We start from the raw sequence: 10,000 nt of genomic DNA, 5'->3' as shown, positions 1-10,000 counted from the left end.
TTGACTAGTGCTCTGTCAGATTTGGTCACAAATGCAGCCAGTAGTTTTCGAGATATTTAGTTTGGGGCCGAAATCGCCATCCCATTCCGTCACTAGTGTGGTTATAATACTGCCTTGTTATTATTACAAAGTGTGTAAATCTCCAGATCACCTCTGGAAAATGGCAGAAATTCTATGTTGATACAGACGACCAGGCAACACTGGTTTCATGTTCAACCCTTTCTTGACTGATAATATCAGTACAATCTTTATTGAGTTGTCTTCTATTTTTACCATCAGAGGCTAATTTAGAGATGCCCCACTATGTGCGAATGCATGGAGAAGTGGCGTATAGGAAGCAGCCTGGAACCAACAGCCTGGAATGGATCTTAACTCCTTCAAAGGCCTTGTTAGAGAACATTTAATATGCTTCAGCTCATCTCTGTTCAGGGTTAAAGTAATGTTCTCTGTCTTTTTTATTCTCTAGTGGTAGGGCTCCTGAGTGTGCGTATGTGTGTGTACGCGTGCATGTGTGTGAGATGGTGGAGTTGGGAGCTCCACGTGTTCGTTCACACGTTGGTTTTAACTCAGTCACATGGAAGAGCAGAAGGACACATCCGTGCACAAAAGCTTTTCTCATTAACTAATGAGCACAGTGTGAGGGGCTGCTGTAGCACATGCACACGGGCACGAGCCCGTTTCCATCTATCATACACCAGTACGGATCCTCTCATCCATCCTACTCGGAGTGTTCTGTCTGTTCTCCTCACTCACGTTTGCAGTTCTCTGTCTTCACCCAGCAGTGAGTGTCTTAGTGGACTCCTGCACATCATGGAGGCTGTGGCACATTTCTCCTACGCGGCTTCAGAGGCAGACGAGCTCAGTTTTCACAAAGGGGAAATAATCAAGGTAGGATGTGTATGTGCATCATGTGTGCGTGTCCGACTGTCCGTGTGTGTGTTTTCTTTTAGTACATCTTTTTGTCCTCGGGGTGAAGGGTTAAGTGTTGGGGTCAGCACTGGGCCCCAACAACATAATTGGGGAGAAAAAGATCAGTCAAAATATTCTTCCAAGATCTGTCTCTCTCTTTATATCGTACCTGGTAACTGGGGTGTGGAAAGAATGAAGTCAGTGGAGAAACTGATGCTGCTTAGATGTTTGTTATTGCAAACCTACTGTACAGTATGTGTACGTGTGTGTGTGTTGTAGGTGATAGAAATTGAGGATGATCCCAACTGGTTCACAGGGGAGATCCAGGGAAGGCGTGGCTACGTCCCAGAAAACTACATCTCCCTCCTTCCTCACCCGTAAGAAAACTTTCTTTTTGCATACAGTACGTTGTTACGGAGAATCCCCCTTATTTGGGCATTTACATAAGAGGAATATACGCCTGGGGGCCCTAATATGGTGAATACTAAATCACCAATATATATATAAGCCAGTCAACGATGGAATAGCTAAGTTCAGTGAGATCAATACTTAACGGTGATGTAGATTCTAAAGAGAATATAGGAACACTTTGACTCTGAATTGCTTAAGTATATAAGACTTGAAGACCCTATAACCTCAACTGACTCAATTCTGTTGATTACTTGGGCACCCATTAAACTAAGACGCTAAATCAGCTTCTTAGAGAAGATCCATTATATGAGAAGAATCGCCCTGACCAGCGATACTTGCGAACGTTTGCTGCCAGCACTTGATTATGTTCCTGACTTCAAATGTCACCACTTGTATAACTGAATTAGGTTTCCTGGTAAAATCCGCTGAATACGGCTGCACAAGGGTATGGTTCCTGCCCACCACCAGACTGGGGTTCGATTCCTCCAGGGTGCATCGTGCTTGGCTGGGTGTTCCAACGAACACAAAATGGCCTTATGCTCGGGCGGGAAGCCATCAGGGGAGGGTGATCTCTTTCACTCCACTAGCCTACAAACAGGTTGGCAGGGGAGAGAACTGGGAAGGATCGTGTTCCTCCACACAACATGCTCTACACTCTCCCAGTGAAACTCTCCACTGTCAGCTGAAAAGAAACGGCTGCTGACTTCATGTGGATCGAAGGAAACGTGGTTATCTCCACCGTCCCCAGACCAACTGGAGGGGTCAGCAGTGACGGGGACTATACACATAGGATGGTTGGCATGACGACATAATTGGGGAGAAAAAGATCAGTCAAAATATTCTTCCAGGATCTGTCTCTTTATATCGTACCAGGTGAATACTATGTTTGTGTGTACTGTACCTGTGGTGTAGGTGGATTGCAGGGTGATGTCTGAAGTAAGTGTGTGTGTGTGTGTGTGTGTGTGTGTGTGTGTGTGTGTGTGTGTGTGTGTGTGTGTGTGTGTGTGTGTGTGTGTGTGTGTGTGTGTGTGTGTGTGTGTGTGTGTGTGTGTGTGTGTGTGTGTGTGTGTGTGTTGTACCTGTGTGTAGGTGGTTTGCAGGCCGTGTGTCAAGACATGAAGCTGAGCAGCGACTTCGTTGGCAGGTCTGTGGAGCCTTCCTGGTCAGGGAGAGTGAGAGCGCTCCAGGAGAGTTCTCTGTCTCCGTCAGGTCAGTGAATTCGCCTACTGTAACTCACCACACACACACACACACACACACACACACACACACACACACACACACACACACACACATTGCTGACCATTTAGGGTCAGCAATGTCCTTGAATTCTGAATCAAGTGCTCCTTTTTATTTTGGATTTGGTGTAACGTAAATCATGTTTCTAATCAGCTTGACATCTCACAAAACATAATCTCACTGTAGCTGAGCAACATAAAGAGAGATGTGGCTCTGTAATTTCACGATATTTTCCTGAAACTGTGCTATGCCCCTTGAAGGTAACATGATTTAAAAGGTAAAAGGTTTATACGAGCCCTGTGAGGATCAAATGGCACGGTTAATATTTCATAACCAATATCATCTGTCCTGCCATTCCTTCTCATGCGGCTGTTGTGTTTGTTATGTTAACACAGCAGTCAACGAAGGAGACGGCGTTGACACAGGGGTCAGTGGATTTGTCGACTGAGATGAATAATACAAGCAGCTGTGATGGTGCATGAATGGGCAATTTTCTGCTCGTTATACTTTAGTTTTTGCACTGTGGTGTTTTATCTTGCGTAAAAGCTGAACACATTATCCATTTCCAGCTGCCGTGTTACTCTCAGTGTGGGTCAGGGACAGAGAAGGGCAGAGGAACATTATTTAAATTTGTTCCATGACAATTCAAACCAGGACTAAAAATACCAGCGCCACACAAAGACAGTTCTTTCAAAGTATAAGTGTGTGTGTGTGTGTGTGTGTGTGTGTGTGTGTGTGTGTGTGTGTGTGTGTGTGTGTGTGTGTGTGTGTGTGCGTGTGTGCGTGCGTGCGTGCGTGCGTGCGTGCGTGCGTGCGTGCGTGCGTGCGTGCGTGCGTGCGTGCGTGCGTGCGTGCGTGCGTGCGCTCACGCTGGGGTTAATTTGGGTCGTGAATGTGACATGGGACACTTTTAATCATTGAGGATAAATTAAATGTGTTGAATAATCAGGACATTATATAACACACACACAAAGACATTATGATGTAATTGAAAAAGCAGGTACTGTACAGTACTGTAGGTACAACATTCTCTCACACACACACACACACACACACACACACACACACACACACACGTTTTGTTCTGTTAAAAGGCACAAAGGAGATTTTTCTCGCATCTGAACATCTGTCTGTCTGGAAGGCTTAGCGAGTTAAGAGGACACTCATGATTACAGTACATAATTACCAACACACAATACAAAAAAAGGCATTAACACAAACACACATACATGTACACGCACATGCATATGACATACGCACAACACTATACCCATATTTGACCAGAAGAGGGTGTTACAAGACATATTTCAGACTATTTCATTTGACTGATTTGTAAATAGCAGCAGTGCTCCTCTGAACCTGTATTACATGAGCAAACTACACTGTGTTTTACCATGCAGATGCTGTTCTATGCATTGTTACTTTTACAATTGCTCTCATGTACACATTTTGTGCACATGCATGCACTAAATGCACCGTTTTATTCAATAAATTACTGTCACAGCCAGGCCTGGAATTTCGTCATTTTAGGGGCATGGCCACTTGGCCTTTGGTGTTGTCCATTTTTTTAAGGGCACAAAGGCCAAATGCCAAGGCAGGAAGGCCATCAAATAAAACAAGATTTTAGGCCATTGAAAGAATTAATAGAATTTAAGGGTTAAGGATGATTTTAAAAAATTTACATGTAGACTATCTGCAGTGAAATAAATAAATTATGGTATTTACAATCTGATCCATGCTCAGCCCTGCACCAAGCAAAGTTACTAGATGGGGACTCAGAATTCAGAATCTCAACAAAAGACACTGGTCCATGACAAGAAAGAGACACAGTCAGTACAGTCAGCAGGGGCATTAAGGCCACTGTGGCCTCACGGCATGCCATTTTTTGAGGGGCACAAGGCCAAACTGAGGGGCAACAGCGGTCCATAGCCTTCGTGGCCTCCCTGAAATTCCTGCCCTGGTTACAACAAATATATACACATGTAATATAGGTGAGTGGAACTTACTGTCTCCATACACACGCATGTGTTGTTGATTTTAATGAGAGGGAGCCCATACCTTGTTGATTGATGCATGCATACACACACATTTTATGAGTCTTTTCCCACGATGGTGTAGGTACAGTATGCTTTTATCAGTGTGAAAATCTAAACAAAGAAACAGGTTGAGGAATGAAGTCTGGCACACTTGCATCTTAAGGTGTGTGCGTGTGCGTGTGCGTGTGCGTGTGCGTGTGCGTGTGCGTGTGCGTGTGCGTGTGCGTGTGCAGTGGTGGGAAAAGTACTCAAATGTTTTACTTAAGTAAAAGTATCAATACTGCAATGTATAAATACTATTAAATACAAGTAAAAGTCCAGAATTCAACATTTACATGAGTAAAAGTACAAAAGTATTGGTATCAAAATGTACTCAAAGTACCAAAAGTAAAAGTACTAAAATGTTTGAAAATAGCCGATCTGCTATTTTCAAATAGCCTATAGGTGTACAATAGGGCTAAAGTATGTTAATGTATGTTTTATAATGTAATAATTTATATCTGCAAAGTAACTAGTAACTAAAGTTTTCAACTAAACATAGTGGAGTAAAAGTATAATATTTGCCTCTGAGATGTAGTGGAGTAGAAGTAAAATGTGTGTGTGTGTGTGTGTGTGTGTGTGTGTGTGTGTGTGTGTGTGTGTGTGTGTGTGTGTGTGTGTGTGTGTGTGTGTGTGTGTGTGTGTGTGTGTGCGTGTGTGTGTGCGTGCGTGCGTGTGTGTGTGTGTGCGTGTGCGTGCGTGCGTGTGTGCGTTTGTTTGTATTTCAGTTACGGTGACATGGTGGAACACTTCCGTGTTCTGGAGGGGGCGGGTCAGTACTGTGTGTGGGACGAGTCGTTCCTCTCTCTGAACCGCCTGGTGGACTTCTACCGGACGCACAGCATCGCTGTGGACAGGACGGTGTGCCTGAGGGACCTCCTTTTGACCTCTGACATCACGTCCCCATGTCAGTCCGACCCCGGCCCATGCAACAACCCCTACCTCCCCCCCAACCCTTACACCAGCAGCAGCCGTCGGCAGCAGTGCCGCCCCGTCCCTCAGAGAGACGCCTCCCCCGGTCTGCTTGAAAGTGCTTTGGGGGTACGAGCGGTATATTAAATATTAATATTACGTATTATTAAGTATTAACCACTTAAACCCCAGCATCTGTATTGTGGGGAAAACTTTCGCAGAAAATAGCCGATCGACAAGCTCACAACGCGTCGCAGTGCGACGCGTTGTGAGCTTGTCGATCGGGCTTGTCGAGCAGCTATTTTCAGCAAAAGCTTTCCCCACAACAACAGAAAACAGAAAAGACACTGCAGTAGCATAAAGCCCTGAGGGACTCCGCTCAACCATATGGGGTTTAAAGGGATAGTTCACCCCCAATAATGTAATTATTTCTATCGATTAGTCACCCCATGGAGACTTGAATTCATGGATATTTTTTTGTTTTTGTCGCATTCCTAAGCCAATAATTTGATGACCGGCAGCGGTTCCGGTAGGAGACACAAAGAGTCTCCTTTGTGTCTCCTACCGGAATCGCTGCCTACCGGTCCGCTGGTCATCAAATTGTTGGCTTAGTAATGCGACAAAAACAAAAAAAGTCTCCATTGGGTGACTAATCGATTTTTTTTTACTTTTTTGGGAGAACTATCCCTTTAAAGGAGGAGTTCACCCAAAAAAGGACTTATTTTATATCAATTGCACACCCCACGATGGCTTGAATTCATGGATTAATTTTAGTTTTTGTCGCATTCCTAAGCCAATAATTTGATGACCATGTGTATTTCCGGTAGGAGACACAAAGAATCTACCTTGTGTCTCCTACCGGATACATTAGCTGGTAGGAGATGGGAATCAAATTATTAGCTTAGGAATGCAACAAAAACAAAAACAAATCCATGAATTCAAGGCTTCATGGGGTGTGCAATTGATAGAAAATAAGTCATTTTTAGGGTGAACACCTCCTTTAAAGGAGAATTTTGGACTAAAGTTTTCTTACCTTTTCTATGACGTTATGATATCTTAGGATGAATGGTACAGTAGAACATTTTCATAACTCCACCCCTGAGCCGCCACAGCTTAAAAGGTGCGCGGATAGGCCTTAGGTTAGATCACATATTTTAACACATCCACCGCCAGAGGTTAATCTCATAATAATGTACTCACCTGCCAAGGTGTTTTTGTTGTTTTTTTGTTTTTTTCATGTCGCCATAGATCTTGTTAAAATCCTTAAGATTGAGCCGTGAACGGTCTGTTTACATCCGCGCGATCTCCCTGTATCTCCCAGTGAAGACCGCATGTCAAACGGACTTCCATGACTGTAGTTAGAGCGGATTACGTTAAACAGTGAAATGCGAGGAGAAAAAACTACAGGAAGAGAATTGAGTTTCAGTTTCGTCTGTAGAATGGGAGCGGGCGTGATCGTCGAAACCGGATCCCAAATAATTCTATTTCCTGTCATCAAACCGGAAACGGAAGTGGATCAAAAAAATTCCGAAAGTGCACCCGGACCGCGCATGCGCGAAAAGACCGCAGCCCGTAGGACTACGGGCTCGGCGCTTAACCGTTGGATTTAACGGCCCGTAGAACTACGGGCCCGGCGGTAAAGGTGTTAATAGCTTTTTTTATAATTTTTTTGGTGAGATCTGACGTTCATAGTGACAGAACACTGTCCCAAAAAACAAAACAAAAAACAAACAAAAAACAGAAGTCTCGCTAGACGAGATTTCAATCTCCGTCTAGCGAGACTTTTTTTTTTTTTTTTTTTTTTTTTTGGTTTTGGTTGCATAGTGTTCTGTCACTATGAACGTCAGATCTCAAAAAAAAAAAAAAAAAAAAAAGCTCTTAAAATATGTGATCTAACCTAAGGCCTTTTAAGCTGTGGCGGCTCAGGGGTGGAGTTATGAAATTAGGTGAAAAAGGTAAGAAAACTTTAGTCCAAAATTCTCCTTTAAGTGGTTAATACTCTCCTGCTCAGAAACATGCACAGTTTGTCACTGGACATGCTTACTTTTTCTGACATCACTGTCTGCTTTATCCTATCGTGTGTGTGTGTGTGTGTGTGTGTGTGTGTGTGTGTGTGTGTGTGTGTGTGTGTGTGTGTGTGTGTGTGTGTGTGTGTGTGTGTGTGTGTGTGTGCGCAGAAACCTCGTGTGGCTCAGGCCCTGGTTGACTACAGTCCCCCTCACGCGGCTCACCTCCACTTCCTGCGTGGTGACATCATCAACCTGCTGGACTGCAGCTCCGGTTCGCCGAGCTGGAGGGGCCGTTGCCGAGGCAGAGTGGGCATCTTCCCGCCAGAGTTTGTACAGCCGGTGTACCACTGACTGACACCCCCCGCCAAACGAACTCTTCTCTGATCGTATCACTCAGTCCCGCGGCTGTAGACCGCTAGCGTGTTTTTCTTCTGTCTATTCTATGCATTTCCTTATTTGTTGAGGTCTATTCTGGAGGGTTGTTGAAATCACAATGAAACATGGCAAGAAAAGAACCAGAGCCCAACCGATGCCAGATCTTTGGGTCCGATGCCCATCAATTACTGATGTTTTGACTGATATTTTGGCAAAAAGTGCCCAATTCCCTATCCAATTTGAAAAACTTTGACTAGAATGTATCTTATGTATGGCCAACTTTTTTTAAATTAAAAAATATCCAATTTCGTCGCAACGTAACACGCCGTTGTGAGCTCATACATCTGTTATTTTTTTAAAACAATGCTCTGAAAATGATCACCTATAATGTCATGGACAAAATAAGAGACACATCAGCTGCATAATTGCTGATCCCGATCAAAAAAGTCTCTAGAATAATGGGCTCTAGAAAAAAACGCAAAAGATCAGCAGCATTACCCAGCTTGCATTGAATGCGGTTTCTGCATGTATGGAACACAGGTGTCCGTCAGCTTTGACTGCTTTGATTCAACCTATTAAATCATTAAAACATGTCATGTCATGTAAGAACAGGATGTTTGACAAAATTGATCCAAAATTCCCGTTCATTTTCACCATAGATGAAAAACCAAAAGGAAGCCCCAAATTGGCATCGGCATTACAGAGATCTAGTGAACTGATTGTTATCACCAAGCTATATAACCTTGGTTGTTGAAAGGCTGCTATAGTCTTAACGTCAGACTAACAAATCCTGGTTCCCTTTGAAGCAATAGCCTGGATTGAGAAAGTGAATGATTGTGAACTTGCAAAGTGTCATTTTGTGTTTATTAACTCATTTAGACCAATTCTAAAAACGCAGTTTTCTGGAAAACTTAAAAAACTTAAAAGATTTATGTTGCTATATATACTGTATATAGGAGCAACTACACACAGAGGTGTTCCTGGCTTGAAAGGTATAATAACGTATAAGTATTCCAGGTCTAAATAGTGCACACACTAGTTTCCTCAATAGGTGCTTTCACACTGCACTTAGCCCTGGGCTAATTGAGACCTTGGCAAAGAGAATGTTCTGGCTGCTCTGGAATCGGGTTAACACCAACTTTTCAGATTTAGCCCCAGAAATGGCTGAAGACATGGGCCCTATCTTGCGAGCCGCCTTATACCCCATGCCTAAACTTCTTTGGCATTTTTTACTATTTTGAAAAACATTTTAATAGTTAAAATAGCCAATCTACAAGCTCACAACATGTCGATGTAGATCGACAGCTATTTTGAACTATTCTAAAAAAAAAATCAAAATAGTAAAAAATGCCTAAAAAGTTTAGGCATAAGGGGTAAGGCAAATGGCTAGTATTAAAGGGGTCTGTGCTCAACTGTAAATTGTGTGGAATTGACCTTGACAAATCTAGCCCATGGCCTGTAGCTGTGGACCAGCACAGATGTGTGTGAACAGCTGGGCTAAGCCAGCTTTGTGTGTGCTTAGCCCCAGGTTAACATTAGACCACAAGAAATCCTTAGTCAGGGGGGTCTCACGTTAACCCGGGACTAAGCACAGACAAGTGAAGCACCTAATAGATGTTTAAATCTCACCTCCTGCCATCTGTCTCATCTTGTCTGTGTCTATCCCCCTACTGTCCTGAACAGTAGCCTGTAAATTGTACAGAAATGAAATAAAGACAGTGAGTCTTACTATAAATGGTTTCAAATGCTGACCTGCATTCACTCAATTGTGACTGCACACTCATAGTGTAGCTTTGATGCACAGATCTTTATTGATAGAACATAAGAATACAAAATTAAAAAACATCTCAACTGAAGCTTTTGTTGAGGGTGAATCTTTTTTATTTCCATTATCCTGCATTTCTACAATACTGCTATGTAAATTATTAACACCTAGGAGAGGCACAAACAGACGATAAATACAACAATGTGACATTATTACACAAAATCAAAGTAAGTAATTAGGGGCTTAAAAAAGTTGCAATTAACATTAGAAATATCATAGAAGGAGGTGCTATAAATCACCTATAA

The 10,000-nt window shown here is 43.0% G+C and overlaps 1 protein-coding gene across 1 annotated transcript; it reads left to right on the top strand.

Annotated features, from left to right (window-relative positions):
- Window positions 1–810: 810 nt before the first annotated feature.
- On the top strand, window positions 811–7,906 carry LOC308096487 (GRB2-related adapter protein-like; the record flags this gene model as incomplete). Its single annotated transcript, XM_080443907.1, has 5 exons — window positions 811–888; window positions 1,189–1,286; window positions 2,410–2,529; window positions 5,363–5,675; window positions 7,724–7,906. 5 exons carry the CDS (start codon window positions 811–813, stop codon window positions 7,904–7,906), a joined length of 792 nt encoding a protein of 263 aa, XP_080300033.1.
- Between the last annotated feature and the right edge of the window lie 2,094 nt (window positions 7,907–10,000).

This window comes from Gymnoscopelus braueri, assembly GCF_963280865.1.
Source record: "Gymnoscopelus braueri genome assembly, chromosome: 2".
Taxonomy (NCBI): Eukaryota; Metazoa; Chordata; class Actinopteri; order Myctophiformes; family Myctophidae; genus Gymnoscopelus; species Gymnoscopelus braueri.
The sequence above is the reverse complement of the archived record's forward strand: the minus strand, read 5'-3'. Positions and strand labels throughout refer to the sequence as shown.